Raw genomic sequence first — 21,531 nt, 5'->3', positions numbered from 1 at the left:
AAGACTCATCGTATGTTTTCTATATTTTTTGATATATATTCGCCATAATTATTCCAAAAAATGTTTTGTATCGAGCGTATAACATCGTCTTAATATATTAGTGTCAAAAAACCCGCAAAAAATATTTGTTTGTATCCGAAAATAACGAAATTCTGGGTAAAACTCGTAAAAACCGATTTTTAGCTATATCTCAAGAACAAGAGCTGATGGAGAAAAACCGTGACCAGATTTGAAAATAGCTCGACGATTTCATTTAGAAACAACAACAACTTCGGTTGAAACAAAAGTCGTGTTGACCAGTGTTATCAAAAAAAGTTGTTGGGAATTGATTAGTCATCAAATATATACGACAATATAGAACTTTACCGCTTCATTTTGAAAATTACTAACAAATAAAAAACTAAAAAAATTATTTTATCTTTGAGACATCATAAAGGCCCCCACTCATTTATCAATCTGTGCCGTCAGTCAGACGAACCCTTTCTGTATGTGTGACTTACAAGTGTGTAGCACGAACCATCAGTCAAGTCTAAAAGTCTTGAGTTTCTCCTCCAAAAATGAATGAATTCTGCGTTTTTGTGTTCCGGCACCAACATTATTATCTGTTTTTCAAAATTGTTTATTGACATTTTGAAAATAAACACCATTCACCCAGACTGATGGGGGTTCATTTTGAAATCAAAACTATTTTGATTTTCATCAGTCTTCAAAAACTCACACATACATTCTCAAATTTTGGCAAAAAGCTCTAGTGCAAACGCCGTTTAAAGCAGTTTATTTACAAACTTTCCTATATTTTATTTTAGCCGCTTAAAATTAACATATATTTTGTAAATGTCCTTAAACTATGTTAACATAATGTCTTAAATGTTACCTTAGCCAAACTCCTTAAAGCACAGTACACACGGTCCAACAAAACTGACAGTCATCGAGGTCTATTTCGTAAATATCAAAGTCTAGCTGAATAATTACTTTCCTAATCACTAAATTATACCTTAAATGATGTATTTCAATAATTTTTAGCTAACAAAAAGTTTTTATTTGCCAGAAAATTGTCGTAAAAGTACGTTGACTGTCAGTTTTGTGGGACCGTGTGTACTATGCTTAAATTAAATTACTCTAATTTCTACATGTCCATATATGTGGAATCAATAGATCTGACCAACTTCTATACGATTCTTTTGGACAATTTTCTTTTGCATAATATTCCATGGCATAACTGCCAAAACTTATGGTAAACCCAATTAGGATGCATAAACAGAAATTAAGGTTTCCAATACTTTTCGGAACGAGGCTGGTGAAATGACCCGCGATCATACCACCAAATATATACAAAAAAGACATAAGTGGAAAGATCAGTCTCAAAGAAATTGAAACGACATATTCATGAACAATGGCCGATACGACATAAAGGGCAAAAGCAGATGCTGATTTTGATGCATATATGTGCATATAAAAATCTCTAAAGATGTATTCATAAAACCAATCACCGGCCCATGTATTCCATCGGCGAAAAAATTGAAAAAAATTAGTGGATGTCCACCAATCTCCATGAAATCTACGATCTGCAAATTTTAATAATTCAGCAATGAGGTTATTCCATGAATGCAGTTGTAAGAACATGAATGTTAACAACATTAATACAACTGGTGGTAGAATGGCGAAATAAGTGCGCACAATAAGTTCGGCAGTTATTTTCACTTTACCGAAATCGAGTAAAATCGGTCTAAGATGATTTTCATAAAGGAAGGCAAATAGAAACACGCAGGCAAAACATTCCATAGAGCGGAGTGCAACAAATTTCCAACGAATTTGCATGGTGCGTGGATAATTATCTCGATACAATAGGGTGGGTACAAATAAATAGTAAAGATATTTTCTAAATGGCGCTAAGGACAGGCAATTCACATTATTTTCTAATGTTGGGTTTCCATTCGGTTTGCTTAATACTCGACCACAGCTTACTCTGACAAAGGCATATTGTTTCATTAACAATCTGGAGCCATCAAAGAGGAGACCAAAACTGGATGCATAACCTATATCATGCACCAGACACACCTTTGCTGGAACATAAAGAAATAATCCGATGCTAATTATGTAGGCAAGCAGCCATAATACAGACCACACTAACTGTATAAATTCTGAAATGAAATAAAAAGTTGTCATTTATAGAGAAAGATTATCAGTTTTTCATTCAGTTATACAAACCTTGATTTTGAAGTGTATTTCTAACATTTGCCCATAATTTGAGAGGATAATATATACTGATGGTATACAATTGTAAAATCAGCCACATAACGATACCGTAATGAATATTTTTAAATCCCTTGCGAAAAGTTTCAGAAGCCAGTGTGATTCTAAAGAGTGGGGGAAGAGAAAAAGCATATAGCAGAAAAGTTTAGTTGATTTTGATTTTAGTTGATTTTATTATTATTTTTTATCTATGTTCTGTAGATTTTTCTAAAAGATTTTCCAATAAGAGGTGTTATTTTAATGGTCAAAGATAACTGTATTCTTTGAGTTAAATTCTATGTAGTATAATTGGGCTATTCCTTTACTTTTAAAAATGGTAGAACCGGCAAAAGTAGTAAAAGTTGTAATCTGCTCCCATATGAATTGTATTGTGTCTAAAGTAAAGGAACGCTTTTCGAGTAAAGGAACAGAGCTAATATCAGCTAAATGAAAACACAGCACCATCTAGTTTTCATGGAGTTTTACAGGGTGGCCTAAAAAAGGATTAAAAATGGTTACATCTTTTTTGTTTTTAATAATTTTGTCTTTTGCAGATTATTTACTGGTTTTTGGAGATAAATCATGGCTACATATGATGTGCAGAAACGCGTCAAAATCATTGAATATTTTTATTCTTCTGGAAGGTCAATTATTACAACTCAACGAAATTATCGTCGTCATTTTAATGTCCGAACAGCACCCAGTCACAACATGATTAGGAACTTAGTCTCCCGTTTTGAGGAACATGGAAGAGTGTCAGATCTCCCAGGAAGAGGTCGATCTGTGCGCAATGAAGCAGTTGTGGAGGCTGTACGGCAGAGTGTAAACGAAGATCCATCTGTCTCTACTCTTCGTCGTTGTACTCAATTGGGAATCTCCAGAACATCCCTGCAAAGAATTTTGAAGCGGGATCTTAAAATGTTTCCGTATAAAATTCAAATGGTACAGCAACTGCTCCCCCAAGACCATCAGGCACGCCTGCAATATGCTATTCGTTTTAATCAAATAGCCAGAGAAAATTATAACTTTTTAAACAATCATATAATGAGCGCTGAAGCTCATTTCCACTTAACATAAAAACATAAAAAAAAATCAATAAAAAATAAAAACAAAAAAATTACAGTTATTTTTAATCCTTCAGTCCTTTTTGGGCCACCCTGTACATAACTGAATCGCCCGACTTTAACACTAAATGTTCGAGGTTGGATTGCCAGTACAACAAAATCACGTTTTAACGCTGACAGACCTTCCACGTGGTCCCAAAGTAATGCCCGAAACACATCCAACGTTCGAGTAAAGTTTCGTGTCATTTCTGGTAGATGAATAAAAGACAAAGTGCTGCCATGTTACAATTTGTCTTTATTCATTTACTAGGAATGACACAAAGCTTTATTCAAACGTTGGATTTGTTTATGCTTTAAACACATAAAACGTTTGAGTAAAGTTTTGGGTCATTTCTGGTGGATGAATAAAAGAGAAAGTGCTGCCAAGTTTAAATTTTTCTTTATTCTTGTACCTGAAATTGCACAAAACTTCACACAAACGTTGGATGTGGTTAGGGCTTAAGAAGCCGCAAGGTGTTAAAATCACAAAATCTCGGTTGGCAATGCGAAAGAAAATACGTTGTTGAAAGTCAACGTTGTCCCGACCAATACCATCCAGTTCCAACCTCGGCTTGTGGTCTGGTAAAACAGTTTGCTCTTTTCTAGTATGGTGCCCTGTTGCCAGCCCAATAAAAGATGATAAATGAACAGTGACTTACCTTCCCTTCACAAAGTAATCATCCATAATATTATAGCTCAGAAATAATAGAAACGCCGCAATAAATAGGTTGTATACAGTTTGGACATGCCTAATTTTCATTAGTACGGTAAACGTTGAATCTTGACTTCGAAATTCTTTTTTACTTAATTTGCTATTACTTATGCTATTTCTTTCATATGTGTTTGTTTCATTGTTGGTAGTTGGAGATTCACTGTGATGTTGTGGTAATACTGCGCCATCGGAGACCTTTACTTTTATAACTGTATCTGGAATTAAAAACAAAATGCAAAAACAGTGTTAGGATCTAAACAGATTTGCAAAGATACTGCCAGACTATACTCCAATGGATTATATTAATCGTTACTAAGTTAGTCCCTTTATTGGTCTGTTCCTTTACTTTTGAAAATGGTAAAACCGGCAAAAGTAGCAAAAGTTGTAAACTGCTCACATATGAATTGTATGGTGTCAGAAGTAAAGGAACGCTTTTCGAGTAAAAAGTGGCAAAACTTGAAGATTCTTGCACGTAAAGGAACAGAGCTTATATCAACAGTGATCTTTATGTCGAGGGCTACACTAGGGTGGATTCGTAAAACAAATTCGACATACTCTTCACTTTCAAAGGAAATTGTTCCAAAATTCAGTAGATCACTTTCATCAGTTAAGGGGTGTTTACACTAGCCATCATTGCCATATGACCCGAAATAAAAACATTCCATATCTGCCCACAAAGGCAATGTGAAGACGTAAGCTCTGTTCCAGAACTAAAAAGTTTTTGCAATTTTTACCACTTTTATAGCTGGTTTACATTACGAAATCGAGTCGATTTCAAACTGTCAATTCCTTTGCTCAAACGTCAAATGAAATCGAATTGATTTCATTTGAGTTTTCATTTGACGTATACGCAAAGGAATTGACAGTTTGAAATCATAGATGGGCAAAATTTCTCTTAAATAGAATTTATGGGAAATTAGAACGGGGTTTTTGTTAAAATTTCTTTGCCTTTTTAATATTTTTTAAACACAGACGGTATTTTAACAAGACCAAAAAACGATTATATTAAAAACAAATTTGCAAACTTACTCGTAAATGTTTTTTTATGTTGTAACAACGAAAAAGAGAAACAAAACATAGTAACGCTGGCATGCAAGAAAGTCCATCTATGTTTGAAATCGACTCGATTTCGTAATGTAAACCAGCTTTTACACATTTTGCGTTCCCGTACACAAAATTTATATGAAAATCGTTTACGACTTTTATAACTTTTACGACTTTTACCACTTTATAAAGTACGAGAACAGGCCAGTAATTTCACTGTATTTTTGCTGGTGTGGACTCAAAAAGTAAATGACGTAAGGAAAATCCCCAATATTGCACACGTTAGCGACTGTATAACGATGGGAAATTTCAGGTCATATGACATTGATTGCTAGTGTAAACACCCCTTTACTACGGTGACATTAGAATCAATGTGCATTCTAGAGTGAATGTGTCTACCACCATGTTCTATGACCTTTTTCTGTGATCGATAGGGAAGTTATATGTTGTTTTTTAAGTTATATGTTTGAAGTTGCCGTGACCAGTCTACCCCAGAAGTATTTTAGTGACTTCAGCCACATGAGGGTTCCATGCTCGGGTAATAATTTTAAATTGAAACGCTTTACTTCAAGCACAGTCGATAACATTCCTTCTCGTTTGGGAAGCATTTAACTTTTGTGAGTAAAATGCGATGGCATTCTCCACACCATCGCCATTTTTTTGAAACAATACTGTACCGTCTCCATTGTCCGAGGCCTCACATTGTATAAAGAACTCTCGATGGAAGTCGGGGTGCCGGAGAACAGGTGCAGATGTCAGGGCTTGTTTGACGGTGTTGAATGATCCCATGCTTCCGTTGTGATAGAGAATTTTTGACTCTTCTTCAATTTGTCAGTGAGAGTGGCTGATATCAAGGCAAAAACACACAGCGCACACTGGTCCCAACCTGCGACAAAAATCGAAAAATCGATATCAGCAATCTCTGCGACAATTCATCAAATTGTCTCTAAACATATCATATTTTAATATTCCAGCACTGTTTTTGTAATTTATAACGGTATTTAACAAAACAAAACAGAAGAAGTTGACATTTAAGTATGATCTCTTATGCTAAGTTTACATTTACGAAATCCACTCGATTTCAACTGTCAATTTCATAGCTCAAACGTCAAATGAAATCTCATCTGGATTTCATTTGACGTTTAACCTATGGATTTGACAGTTGAAATCGAGTGGATTTCGTAAATGTAAACCAAGCATTAAATACTTAAAAAACATCAGTAAGGTTGTGACTACTTACAAGTAACTCAAAATTGAAAGGATAAAATTATTTTTTTTGGTATGGAAGTTTTAGTACAAGGTTTTTTAATTACTTTTACACAAAAATTTGTACACATTATTCGCATAAAATGTGCTGGAAATCAAATTTTTTAGAATACTTTTTTTGTGGATGTTTTTTTCCAAGTCCTAAAAATTGAAGTTGAGTTTTACTAACTTCGCCATCCTTCGCCACTCTCAAAATTTTTTGAAGAATGTTCGAAGTAGTGTCAAATTTACAAAAAATTTGGTTCCAGCTGCATATATTTGCATTTCCGTGTGTGACATTAAAAATACTGACGATGCCTCTGGTCGTTTCAGTCAATATGCCGTATTACTGTATTCTCAGTTTCTTCTTTGTTTTGTGTTTTAATTGATTGTTTTGGTGTTTTTCTTTAAAGATTTAGATATTTTTGTTTTGGGATCTACTTATGAGTGTATTTTTTACATTTGTATATTTTTGATATAAGTATGATGCTTCATATAATATGAAAAAACAAGTAAAAATATTAAGTTCGGTCGCACCAAACTTTATATGAAATATTCTGACCTCAAATGGAATAATTTGTTTCCATTCCTGTCCACGATACCAGTCTGAGACGTCTTTTGACCACTAAGAGCTCCAAATAGCAAATTACAACCAATTCGAACCGAAAATGTAGATACAATCTTCAAAATACCTGAAATCGGGAGGTACCGTAATATGAGGGCTACACCGAAACCTGTACCTAAGACCACAATTTTTGGCGGAGAAGGTTTTGGACTATTGGGAACCCCAAATAACAAACTACAGCCAATTAGGGCCGAAAATGTAGATAAAAGCTTCAGAATAACTGAAATCGGGTGGTACCGCTACATGGGGGCTATAGGAAAAATTGGACCCATATTGAAGATTTTTTGGATAAAGTATGTTTTACTTATTTTTAGCATATACTGAAAAAATCAGATTGATCCGACGATTATAAAAATGTTTGTCACACTTTCCCATACTAGTGGGACCACTGTGCAGCGGTTCCAAGGAAATTTTGGACTTCTCTGGGCGTTTTCGGTACAGGGATTCCTTGAATTGCACTGACCTTTTCTGGGTCAGTTTCTCGACATCCAACTCCAATGATAAAATCAAGATAGCTTAGCACTCTGAAGCAAAACAATACATTTTTAAGATCAAGTTCTCCTTTTACAAGCATTAATTGAATGTTCGAAAACATCTGCAATTATCGACAGGTCATCAAGGTACATAAATACATTGGACTTAAGTCTCCCTGGTATCACCTTGTCCATCAAGCCTCTACCTTGTACCGTGAAGGCAGAGAACGGCTTGGCTTTCTCTTCTAGCTCTATAGGCCTACGTACACGCAGAAAAATATATGTTAGGAATATGTTTGGATCCAAACAAATTTATATTTGGGACTGGTTGCAAACAAATTTTGCTTTGGTGGTGTGTATGCGGTTGCGGCCAAACGCGTGTTTTTGGTGCTTTGCTGTTGTAGCGATTTTTTCTCCACAAGCAGTTATTTTTTTCTGTATCTCATAGTTAACCAACGTAGCAAGTGAAGAGGAAAAGAAAAAATGGTATGAATTACTTGTTATTTTTTCTTTAGTTTTCTAAATACAATCGTTGACTAGGCGTTTACACAGACAGTATTGGCAAGACAATAGCAAAGTTACAAACCATTTAAGCTTCGTTCCCGTACTTTTTAATAGTAAAACTCGTAAAAGAGAAAACTGCAAAAAATTTGTTGTCACACACAAGTTTTTTGAAATAGTTCGGGAACGGAAAAATGGAAAATACGTCAAAAAAACTGGAACAAATGTCAAAGTCGGTATATCAGCCAATCAGACGCCGGCAACCATGTTACTATTTTTTTACTCGCCCAAATTTGTCGTGTAAAAAGTTTTTAAAGAGAGCGTCATTCAGCGCCATTTTTGTTTAAAGAGAAGTGAACATTTTACAACTTTTTTGTGTACGGGAACGGTATTTGGAGTAAAATGTGTAAAAGTCGTAAAAATTGTAAAAACTTTTTAGTTCTGGAACACAGCTTTAAATTGAATCAAAAAGGTAAATGGAAATATTTTATTGCACAAAAAAGAAATGGCATTTTATATTGGTAATAACATTAATACAATTTTCATATACATGCATATACATACATATTTGAAATATGGATGTACCTATTTATTACATTATATAATCATTTAATTCCAGATGCCGATTTCCCGTTGATGATTTCAATTTTGAGGAGAATGTGTTTTATTTTACAACTAACGAGAAGCGTTCAACGATGTTTCCATATTTGATAATTAAAAGATTTTATTTCTTTTTCTTTCCAAAAGTGTAACACAATGTTTGTTCCAGAACCTTCAAGAATCTACAAGTGTCTACTACGATAACAATTTTTTTATGATATCGAGGAAAATGGAACAAATTAGTAGATTCTTGCAGTTCTGGAACAGAGCAACTATTTCTTGTATTTGGAATTTTTTATGTACCTATGTGTCTGTTGTTGCTTTTGTGTTTGGTATTTCTAATAAAAAACCACCACCATTTATAAATGTGTGTGCATGTGTACATATGTTTTTTTTTGTGTTTTGGGTTTGTAGTTATATTTCATCCAAACAAATATTTGTTTCAATACTACAAACAGGGTCGTGGCGGAAAAAATTCCTTTCAATTTCCAAACATTCCACTCTCAGCTGTTCCAGAGAGGAAACATTCATTGAGTATACTATACTAGAAAGCCTTTAAACGAGCCAAATCATTTCCAAATCGGAATCGGAAACCAGTTTCCCAATTTTGAACGCATCAAATCGATGTCATTGAAAAAAATCTATTGAACCCACTTCTTCCTTTCTAGTAAGTTCCTCATCTCCTAAAAAGCAGGTACGTATAGTTTTAAATCTGTCTAGCAGTCCATTTTTCAATGACTCCCAATTACAAATCGCATGGTTACGTTCGATCGTAGGTCCTGACAACTTCCCATAAATTAAGACATCCACTGTAAGGCTTTTCGGTCTTCATGACCTATTCCAAATCATTCAACTCCCCTTGATTACTAGGAAAACTTGGAATAAATGGCGTTACGTTATTTCTGCGGTTAGGATTTGGAGTGTTGTCCCTATATGGGGGTTGTGGTTGATTTACAATGTTGTTACCCGGTAATGATTGAGGTTCAGTGTTGGCCATAAGAAAAGTCTGAGGTAATGGATTCTAATTCGATGTAGTTGATATTCGCATTGGGCTGTGGCTGCGGTGTAGTATTTTGTTGAGCAGTCTGACCATCAATAGGCAATTTGGTTATGGCCTAACTAAGTTTATTAATGACGCCGTACTTTAAACCAAACTTTTAACTATATTGCCAACCTCATGTGGATTATTTACCGTATTTGTTGGTAAAGTGGGTTGGATAATATTTTGGGCCAATCCAGTCTCCGCACCAGATAGATACCGAAGTGATTTTTTCTGTGGAGATAGTTGACTCAAAATCCAATAGGGAATATAGTCCTATGGCTTATTCTTTTGTGCTTATTCTTATTTTCAATCTTAACTTACCATTTTGTTCATTTGCGGATTCGAGTTGTTCCATTATTTACTTTATTTCTTGATGCGTATGCGTTTACAACTTTACTTCATTTAATCTATGTCAGTACTAATTTATGAACTCATTTCGAAGTCTGATCTGAGCAGTTTATAGTACATATTTCATGTTAATGTAATGCTTTTAATAGCAATAAACAATAAAATTTGAAATTACAAACAAGGTGCAGGTTAGATGGCCCATTACAGAACTTTTTTATAGGCACTTATTCAATTTATTCAAAATTATGACTTTTTACTGGGAATATTATCACTTATTTTCATGACATGACCTTCACAAATTAATTGCGTTAACGCGATACTTCTTATATCGCTTGCTGCGATATTTAAACACTTAATAAAATAAAGTCGTAAATAGAAGTAGTGTTCCAGAACCAAAAAGTTTTTAAAATTTTTACCCCTTTTGTACATTTTGCGTACATTTTATATGGTAGTGGTTTACCACTTCATGACATGACCTTCACAAATTAATTGCGTTAACGCGATTCTTCTTATATCGCTTGTTGCGATATTTAAACACTTAATAAAATAAAGTCGTAAATAGAAGTAGTGTTCCAGAACCAAAAAGTTTTTAAAATTTTTACCCCTTTTGTACATTTTGCGTACATTTTATATGGTAGTGGTTTACCACTTTCACAACGTTTGCAACTTTTGCCATTTTTTAAAGTACCAGAACAGACCGGTATAAACACGGAAAAAACAACAATCAATTCACCAAACCGGGCAGCACGTTCAAAATACTTTGTAATGGAAAGGGCAGCCTAAGAAATATATTGTATTGTAACAGTTAAGCGAAATATTATTAAAATAAAATTAGTGCCCTACAAACAATCTAATTGTTAAGACGTCCCTGTCTTTTTTATTCTATACAGACCAGCTACGGCTACAACTGGGCCAATAGCTTAATCAAAGCTCTCCTAGTCCCGATAAAATACCGCAAACTGCATTCTTGGATACCAGAGACATCCACCAAAGAACCTATGCTATGACAAGGATTGTCGAACAGCAGCCGAAGAGAAAAATGCGGCATACAGGACTAGTCTACAATTAGCAGCATCGAGAGAGGTATCTAGAGGAAATGAGAGAGGAGAAACGTCTTCTCCACAACTAATAATAGAGAAATGGAATAGCGGGTGTGTGAAAAAATTGAAATGTACTGGAGCCAGAATGAAGTCCGAAATTGTTAACAGATACATATAGTGTATATACTGTTGGTATCCAATGCTAGCGAAGACGACGAAGATACCACAGATCCAATCCAAGAAGATGGATTTAAATAGGATATTTCATGTAACTTAGATGAGCAATAAACAGGCTGAAGAATAATAAGGCAGCAGCAACCAATGCCTTACCAGCCGAGCTGTTCGAATTCGGAGACGACACACTAATAGGGTGTATACACCAGCTAGTTACACAATCAAGCAGTAAGAGCGCGTACCCGACGATTGGAACCTGAACATCCTGTGTCCCGTCCACAAGAAGGAAGATACGACTGTATGCTCTAACTACAGGGGCATAAGTCTGCCCTCGATTGGTCGAAATACTTGCGCAATACCAAAGCGGCTTTAGACCTGGTAAATCCACCTGGTATTCCTGGAGAAGAGCCAAGAGATGCCTATCTACACCTACCACCATTTTGTCGACTATAAAGCAGTCTTCGACACCCCCGTACATACGTTCAAAGGTATTCCAATGCATGTTTGCATTTGATATCCCCGGAAAGATCAATTCGGTTTGTAAAATGACATTAACTGATTTCCAATCCTATCAAAATAGGAAAGGACCTCTTAGAACAGTTTAATATCAAAAGAGGTTTCAGATAAAGAGGGCTGTCTCCTTCATGTGAAAAAGTCGATTTTTACATTGCTTGTCAAACAAAAATTACACTTTGTACTTGCTTAGTGAGTTTGAGAGAAAAAATTCTTCGAAAGATCTACGGTCCAATAATGTTTCCACAAGTCGTTTCGTATTTTCCATAGGAACAATACACGTTGACCGAACTCGCTGTTTAGTTTTGTTTTGTTTACATTCATGAGTGCGAACAAAACGAATAACGAAAAGTTCTCAATTCCACAACAACAGATAGAAAACGAAAAAATTCAAAACACATGAACGATTCAATGGTGGTTGAAAACATCAACCACATTAACAGTAGTATGTTCAGTATGTTGATGTTAGCGATAGGAGGTTTGTTAAGGGGTAGTTTACACTATAAGTAAATGTCATATGACACGAAATAAAAACATTCCATATATACCCAAGCAGGCCATGTGGAGATGTAATTTTATTAAATTTTTGCTGGTGTGGACGCACAAAGTAAATGGCGTAAGGAAAATCCCCAATATTGCACATATTAGCGACTATATAATGATGGAAAATTTCATGTCATATGACATTTACATATGGTGTAAACTACCCCTAAGCAATCAAATGTGTGTGCCTGAGTGTATCGTTGATCATTTCGCACAGTAAATGTTTGCCAAAAATTCTTTTTGTTTCGGTGGTGAATGAAACAACTCGGCAAAACATAGCCGAAAGCAGCGTTGTCAGTATTGGGGATTTTTCCCCAAATTGGGGAATTTTTTTCTGAAATGGGGAAAAATAATTCGACTTGGGGAATTGCGGAATTTGTGGGGAAATTTGATAAATGTTTGGGGATTTTTGGGGAAATTCTTTTTTGAGTAATTGTTTCAGATTATCTGAACTTTTTTAATAGTTGCGCACGCATAACGCACAAATAACATGCGTCATATACTAAATGGTCACACTTGTAATAATTTATAACAGCTTTGAAATGTTATCATGCGGTTCGGCAATTGGCCGTGTGGGTTGAATTGAAATACCATTTTTCCATCATTTCAACTGCTGAAGGGGACTTAACTGCACAAATGATTTCTGGGGCTGGCTTCTTGATCTATGAAAATTTGAAATGACAAATATTTTCTTTCACATCTCACATTTTCATAGAAACATAATTGAGCCCTTGGATTGATAAGCTATGATGAAATTAAACCAATTATAAAAGAGAGGAACCGGGAACAGCTTATAATAAACTGCACTCGAATTTTAAACCATCTATAACTGTCACTATAAAGCGGGCTACACACGATCAGTTTTGACTGACAGTTTTGCTCAAATAATCGGTTGCTTGATAGTGTATAAAATATAAATATTCTCTTCAGTCAGCTCCAAGCAGTTGTGACGCAAACATTAAACTGCGATTACCTCAAAATGGGAAAATGGCGTATGGAACACTTAAGCATGACACCGACGAATTATTAACGTTAAAAAGACCTGTGTCGAATATCTTAAACGCTTGTTAATAGCAATGAAACGGATGCCTACAAATATGCATTCTCTACAAGTGGTGTCTTACGACACGCCGCACTGTGGGTGAAATCCAAATCTAGCGGGGAAAAATTAATAACTTTTAAACTAGTTAAGATAGACTATTGAAATTTTGATCATATGTTTTTTATGACCGTAGGCCCCATGTTATGGAATATGGTCTATATTGGCCCACATTTTGGTGTAGATCCCATATAGCGGTACCGCCCGATTTTCGGCGTTTTGAATATTTTGCTAAATTTTCTGGCCGAATCAACTGTATTTTGACATTTCGGATTCCCTGAGGTCAAAAAACTTCTCCACAAAAATTGGGGACATAGATCCACGTTTTGGTTTAGCCTCCATATATAGGTATTGTCCGATTTTACTTATTTTAAAGTTTCTAACAAATTTTTCTGACCGACTTAGCTGTATTTTGGCAGTTAGGGTAACCAGTGGCCAAAAAAACTTCTCCCAAAAAAGTGGAGGCATAGCTTCACGTTTTGGTATAGGTTCCATGTAATGATATCCAAACTAAACGACTTTTTTACTTCAAAATAAAATGGCGATAAAATGAAGAGTTGCAAATAGTAGCAGTCGGAATTTTCGGAGTAATTACCTCGGAGTATGTATTTTAAGAAAAACAATATTCGGAAGTGATCCCCGGTTATCCCTGGTTAGTTGTACTTTATATAAGATACTTAAAGTCGAAAAGTTTTGTCTTAATAATTAAAGATTATTCTTTTGAATATTTACAACAGTAAATAATTAAGCAATCACTTTCTTTTTAAAGCAGCACATCCAAACTGTTGGAAAAAATTCAATTATGCACTCTTACTTTAATTTTTCCCACAATTTTTAACGATCAAAACAAATACCAAAAAAGTCGATTTAGCAATCACGAATAAAAACTCCAAATGTATGTACCGCTATAACAGCCAACTACAATAAAATACAAATTTGTTTATTGTTTTCGGGTGCCGCAAGATGTTTAGAACAGGACGCCATTAATTCTTTCCATATAACATAAGGCCAGTTTTCGGACTTTTGCTCCGCTAGATTTGAATTTCGCCCACAGTGCGCCGCACAGTGTTGCCGCTTCAATACAAAAGTGGACAAAATAGAAGGAGTTGACCTAGGTCGATGCTCAAGTACTTATAAGGGCATAGGCTATCCGATCAAAATTGAACAAGTTGTAGCAAAATCGGTAAAAGATATATATGGGGGCTATATAAAATCTGAACCGATATATCTCAGAAGGTTGCAGGGATGGGCAGAATGTTTTTATACATTTCGCTTCGGAAGATATGTCCAATTAACGGAAATCAAGAGCCAAGGTGGCAATCAAAAGATATACTCTACCAAATATTAAGAATTTATATTTTTTTATCAAATTTAATTTTTTTTTTATTCTTGATAACGGTACTTTACTCATGTGCAGTTGATGTCAACTGTTTGTACTAAAATTTTATATTAATAGCGCACCCCTCAAATCCCCATCCAAAACTTTAAATATTATCAACAAACTTTTCAGAAAATGTTATTTTAAATGTTGTCTAATTTTCATATAATTATCGCTTTACCCTGCGTTTACAAATGACAGGACAGTTGACTTCATGTATTGATTGTCAAAATCCCACAACTTGCCTGTGTGATGTAGGCTTCCCGACAACTGCAAAAACTGTTGTAAAATTTTGAATGAAAATCGTCGATTTCTTTTTGTTTTCCGTTCACATATTTTGTTTTTGTTCATGTTTATTTGTTTTCAACACATTTCAATTATTATCTCACTTATTTTTACAAAAATGTCAAAAATTTGTCTTCCATACTGTCTGTGAAAAAATGATGGACATCTGGGAGACAAACGACTAATGTATGTATGTGTTAGTAAATCAGAGTTGTATTTGAAGACAAACTGTCTGGTGTAAACGCCTAGTTAGATTACCTGGGAAATATGGGCGCACATATCGACAATATTGTTTTAGATTCGTTGTATCAGATGTGTTAACTGTAAAAAAAATATAAACATATGTAAAAGTTAACATCACATTTTTGGATTTTTGCCCACGCGGCAACACTGTGCGCCGTTTGGACTCGGCAATAAACTGTAGGTCCCATATCATTGAGCTAATATGAATCGGGGTGCACTCATTGATATGAGAGAAGTCTTCCTTGTCCCATCTAGGATGTTTGTGGAACAATTATATTTGCATATAATTTGTCGCAAGATAAAGTAGGCAATGTAGAAAAAATAGAAATTGCTAACTCAGCAAACGCATTTTTTGAGTTATGCCACTCTATGAGTAAATGAGCGATGTGTAGAAAGAGTTTTTATATAAAAGTCCGTCATGTAGGGCAACTTATGATGGAGCGAATATTGAAGGAATCGACAAGTTTCTTATGAGAGAAGCTTTGAATTTTGTGGACAGAGCACAAAACCTTGAGAATGATCTGGTTGAGGATTCCTTATATTGTCCGAAGAGGCACTACGTCCGTAGAGGCACTACGTACCAAAAAACATCTCCCACCGGGGTCTCTATTGGAATTGCTAGATCAAGGGCCATTATATGATGATGATAACCTCTTATTTTACCACAGAAGGTATAACACAATGACTATTGAAAAACTGTATAAATATGTCACTACATAGTAAACATAATATTTCTAGTTTAAGTCCCTTAGTTTTAATATTTAGTCTTTAGTTTTGATTGTAAACAAAACGCGCCCTTTTTATATTGATTTTTTTGGGCGTTTAATAATTTGATATTTTAGTTTGTATCCTTGTAAGATGTTGCTCGCTGGAAATCTGCAGTTTAATAAATGATATAGCCGTATGTTTATTTATGTTAAATTGTAGTTATGCTGTTAAAATGAAGTTATTTTATCAAAAAAATGGCCATAGTCAACATTTTAAATGTTAAAATTTTGATTTTCCATATTGTAGTATGAAAGTTTAAAAATTCCGTAGCACACTTTTAGGCATAAGGGGTAATTATACTTTATTTTACCTCTGTAGAATAGAGCTGGCAAACTATCGATATCGGTCCCATTCGATTTTTTCGATATTTCCGTTTCAAACTATCGATAAAATCGATACTATCGTGGAGTTTTCACCTACGAGTAATGCATAGAGAGTCAATTGGTTACTTTCGCAGACATCCCCTAGTAAATGTTTACAGTTGATTGCACTGTGATGGGTCTGTGAATGTGTTCAAAACATTGGCAATTTATGACAGTGTGTTAGTAAGTGTGTACGTACGCAAGCTAAAAAACTGACTCGTCGGACGAGTGTGCAGAATATTTAAATAAATTGGAAAAACAGTTTTAATACAAAACGAAAATTACTCATGCGAATTAAATTCCTCGAAGTCATAAAGCCATTTTGCAGTATACTGCCAGAAATAGCCAAAGCCGAACGCATTATCCCATTCAGAGAGAAAGTGCTATAATGTTCATGCTTTGAGTGAAGTCATCTTCCGTCAAAATGTGGCCCACTCGATGGACTTATTGGTCACCGTTGCCATTGTCATTTACTTCCAAGGTTTCCGAGTTTGATCTGCCCGTTATCAAGTTGGTCTACACCTCGAACATTCCTATCATGCTGCAGAAATGATGGCCATTAAATTCCAAGCTTATTTCTTCATCAACCTTAAGGCCGCGGCACATACGGCCCGTTGAGCGTTGCGTTACAACAACCACATGAAAACTTCAATAACAAACTTGGCATCACTCACACTTTTTTCATGTGGTTGTTGTTTTTAACGCCTGACGCGACGCAGAACGGACCGTATGTGCCGGGGCCATTAGTGTTTGGACTGATGTTGATGGTGGCGCCCAAGCTCTTCCTATCCCACCCTTCTATCCGCACCATTCTCCTTAAACTTTAAAAAAACTTCATGAAATCGTTTTATTCGTTTACACAAAAAGCTTGTAGAATCAATCTCATCTGTTAATCCCGGTCGACGCTACAGTGAATTTCCTTAAAAAATTGTATAAAATTAGACGTTCTTAGGCCGAATTCCTCACTACAGCAATTTCATGATTTTAGTCTACTATGGAACTCGATCTAGAAACGCATAATTTCTTGAGTTGTTTTTTTAACAGGGACTTAACAATTTGCTTAAAAAAATGTGGCTATTGCTTCTACGGCTCCTTCTTAGAGATGTCAAAAATTTCGATATGATCGATATAAAAAAATATTCATCGATATTGGCGTAAAAAATTAAGTATCGATAATATCGATATTTCCATCGATGGTTTGCCAGCTCTACTGTAGAAATGTTAGTGAAGTAAAAGCTTTCGGCATAGACTAATGAATCTATAGACGACGCACAGTGGGAAAAAATACCGATGTAGCGTGCAGAAAATCAAAAAATGAACTTGATGGAAACTATGAAACTCTAGTACAGTATTGAACTACAGTGTTGACTGTACTCAATGGCATATGTAATAAATAAAAATAGTTAGTCAGAACGAAATAACGTTACATTTAAAATTGGTATTTTTTTACAATGTTAACGATGACCTTTTTAGGTGTAAAATTGCGATTGACGTGAGAATTCTGTGAATATATTATTGCGGAATCTTTTGTATTTTTGATATAACGTAATAGTTTTTAAATAAATTAAATAGTTTGTAACCCATAAGTTCTTTTAATTTATATGTTTCGGGGTAAATAAATGTAAGGCCCATTTTTTCTAAATTCTTTAATAAAAATAGGGGTTTAGTATAGAAATTAGTCGAGTTTAGCTTTAATTAGTTTTTTGAATATTTTTATGTATCTTGTCTAGAATAATGTCTTAAATTTTTTCCTGCGACTTTTGGTTTTAAAGTTATTTTTAAGAAATATGCCAATTCGGAAAGGAAGATTTTTTAAAATTGGGTTCAAATAAAACTATGATTATGGGAAACACTTTCATCAATAAAATCAGATATCACTTGGAATTGATCACGGCATAGCAGATAAGAAATTACAAAATGAAAAAAGTCCGTCCTACGGTTCCCACGATATGGGTGGAAGTAGGGAAATTAATGCAATGGTGCGTCTACAAACATACTGTTTATTACAAGTTTTTATTAATAAAAAGTGCAGAATAGGGGTGATTTTTGAACTCTTATTATAACCTCCACCATAAATTATGTGTATTTAAATCTGATTTCAGCAATGTCGCAATGATGTGGGTGAAATTTTAATAATACCGAAAATCGGGCGGTGCCTCTATTGGGGCTATATCAAAAAGTGGACCTGTAACGACAATTGTCTGTCGGAATATTTTATACCCCCAACGAAGATTAAATGCTTAATTTCAGTCACTTTATTTGCATAATGCGGCTAAAATCTTCAAAATTACCAAAATCGGGCGGTACCGCCCTATGGGAGTTATACCAAAATATATATACATAAAAAAATACCAATCGACAAAATATATCAATAAATTAAATTTATAACAATCTCTGGTGTCGATTGTTCAGGAAAACACACAAGTGAGGATTGATGTATACTGCCGGAGGAGCACTTTGTCTCATTGTGATCTTATCTGATAGTTACCATAACGTGTTAGAATGGAGATCACCCCTTGTGATCTTATCTGATGGTTATGTAACGCGTTAGAATGTAGATCACAAACTGAGCGATTTTATTGAATTTTGTTCTAGCTTAAGTACAAATTGTGAGAAGAAATAGTAGGGCGGTAATATTTTACTGTTGCATATAATGGTATATCGAAAGTAGTAATTAATGAGTTGTATTACAAGAGTAGTAGAATAAATTATTTACATAGTTGCATTCTGTCAGTTAACTTTAAAATACAATGAATCAATCACAATGGGGAATTGGAATATTTACAAACTCACAATGACAAAGGTACAAAACTATGAATATTGTTACTATTGAAATGCAGAGGGCATTAAAGTGTAATTATTGAAATATGGATTGCTTCAGTCTCCACCTCTGATGCTGAAAGCGTCCCGATGAAGCATCAGAAATTACGGATTGTTGAACTTCTATTGTAACCTGCATCAGGATTGTTGCTTCTGCTTAGGATGGACTGGATCAGGAACAATCGGATGTTGAAACTGCTGTTGTGCCAATAAGACTGTAGTAATTGCATAAGGATGGCATTGAAGACTTTCTGCGGAACCTCCCCCTGGAGTAAAGGTGACTAACTAACGGTAGAGGTGGATGTGTTTTGCCTCCCCCTGGAGTAAAACTGCATCGTACACGTACATTGTTGGTTATTCATCAACCTTCTTTTTCTCAACATGGTTCGCGGTTCATTTTGCAGGAGTAAAGATGAATAACTGACAGCAGAGGTGGATGTATGTTTACCTCATCCTGGAGTAAAACTCATACATCTTACACGCACATAGTTGTTGATTCATCAATCTTCTTTTCCAACAGGCATTTTCTTCTTGTGGGTCATCTTTGGATACGAATGCGGCAACTGATCGCTCCAAGAATTACGCTGTGCTATTGATTTTGTTGTTGTTGTCCTCGGCTATTACTCACAGATTATGGTTGGTGTGGTCGCGGTACATGGCCACGAGTTGGGCGCCAGTATAACAATCTCTGGTGTCGATTGTTCAGGAAAACACACAAGTGAGGATTGATGTATACTGCCGGAGGAGCACTTTGTCTCATTGTGATCTTATCTGATAGTTGCCATAACGTGTTAGAATGGAGATCACCCCTTGTGATCTTATCTGATGGTTATGTAACGCGTTAGAATGTAGATCACAAACTGAGCGATTTTATTGAATTTTGTTCTAGCTTAAGTACAAATTGTGAGAAGAAATAGTAGGGCGGTAATATTTTACTGTTGCATATAATGGTATATCGAAAGTAGTAATTAATGAGTTGTATTACAAGAGTAGTAGAATAAATTATTTACATAGTTGCATTCTGTCAGTTAACTTTAAAATACAATGAATCAATCGCAATGGGGAATTGGAATATTTACAAACTCACAATGACAAAGGTACAAAACTATGAATATTGTTACTATTGAAATGCAGAGGGCATTAAAGTGTAATTATTGAAATATGGATTGCTTCAAATTGTCAATATAAAGCTATACTTATTATAATTATCTATAAACATAAAATAAAACATCGACTTTTATTTTCTGCACGCTAGATCTGCATTTTTTTCCCACTGTGTAACGCTTTCTTTAAAAACTTTTTACTCGAAAAATTTGAGCGTGTAAAAAATAGTAACATGGTTGCCGCCTTCTGATTGGGTGCTCAAAATTTTTTTATGTATCACACGACGAGTGGAACTTAGTCCCGGTCCACACTAGGGTGATTTAGTTGAAAAAAAAAAAAATCATGAAATTATGCGTTTCTAGATCGAGTTCCATACTAGAGTAAAATCATGAAATTGCTTTAGTGAGGAAATCGATCTAAGAACAGCTAATTTCATGAAATCTTTTTTATGAAATTAACTCTGGTGTGGACCGGGACTTACATATCTGAAAAACAGATACAGAACATATGAAAAACAGATGGTCTGATGGCACCTCTGAAAAGGCACATACTCTGAACACTGCACAACAGAAGAGACACATACTAAACCAGCGTCAGGCGAGTAGGCGCCCGTGTGCGCTCATTTAACGTCACTCTCTCCACACACACAATTCAACCGATTAAAAAAGCATGCACTCACACAAAGACACCCCGTAAAGTATGCAATAGAAAAGTATGGTGCCTGACGCTGCACTAAACTAGCGATAAGCAACATCTTTTTCTATTGCATTCTTTTTCTGTAAAAAGGTACTTTTTTATTATTTTTAAGAGAATTTAACATTTTTTATTCAGTAAATAAAAAAGCAACCAATGCATAATAGGGCTATAACCAAAAAAATGTTGGTAAAAACTATTAGTCCCTTTTGACCACCGAATTCGTTGTAATTTGGTATTTTGTATTTCCAGATGATAAACAAGTAAAAGAGTATCAGTCGGCTTTGCTGACAGAGATATACCTATATGTTGAAACATTTTTTCCCAAAAACGTATGTATTTAGGGATTTTTAAAAATTGTGGGAATTTGAACCGACAAGGAGATACTAAAAGGAATGTATCTACATTGACCATTACGAAAGTGGATCTCCAGCCACTACATTTGGTGCCATAAGAGGTGTTTACACCCTTCGGGATGTTTGCTCAAGAAGTATGGACTTACCCCTGAAAAAACATTTACCATCGTAATTGATGCAGCGAATGCAAGTTGCTTCAACAAAAATCAAAGTGATTCGATAGCAGAT

At 35.0% G+C, this 21,531-nt stretch overlaps 1 protein-coding gene across 1 annotated transcript; it reads right to left on the bottom strand.

Annotated features, from left to right (window-relative positions):
- Window positions 1-254: 254 nt before the first annotated feature.
- LOC141406388 (sterol O-acyltransferase 1-like) lies at window positions 255-10,273 on the bottom strand. The gene is made up of 4 exons (XM_073991726.1): window positions 9,899-10,273; window positions 3,995-4,262; window positions 2,209-2,357; window positions 255-2,141 (listed from the first exon to the last, which is right to left on the bottom strand). Exons 1-4 carry the CDS (start codon window positions 9,930-9,932, stop codon window positions 1,120-1,122), a joined length of 1,473 nt encoding a protein of 490 aa, XP_073847827.1. The 5' UTR covers window positions 9,933-10,273; the 3' UTR covers window positions 255-1,119.
- Between the last annotated feature and the right edge of the window lie 11,258 nt (window positions 10,274-21,531).

Source organism: Musca autumnalis, unplaced genomic scaffold (genome assembly GCF_047663935.1).
Source record: "Musca autumnalis isolate F117 unplaced genomic scaffold, ASM4766393v1 scaffold_5, whole genome shotgun sequence".
NCBI lineage: Eukaryota > Metazoa > Arthropoda > Insecta > Diptera > Muscidae > Musca > Musca autumnalis.
This window is presented reverse-complemented; position numbering and strand designations above follow the sequence as displayed.

Bases quoted from the DNA above. Each gene is read 5' to 3' on its own strand.
- LOC141406388 (XM_073991726.1), bottom strand. From the start codon at position 9,932: ATGGAACAACTCGAATCCGCAAATGAACAAAATG. The intron at 4,263-9,898 runs GTAAGTTAAGAT...TTTTAATTCCAG, and splicing joins ATCCGCAAATGAACAAAATG to ATACAGTTATAAAAGTAAAG. The intron at 2,358-3,994 runs GTAAGTCACTGT...CCCACTCTTTAG, and splicing joins GATTACTTTGTGAAGGGAAG to AATCACACTGGCTTCTGAAA.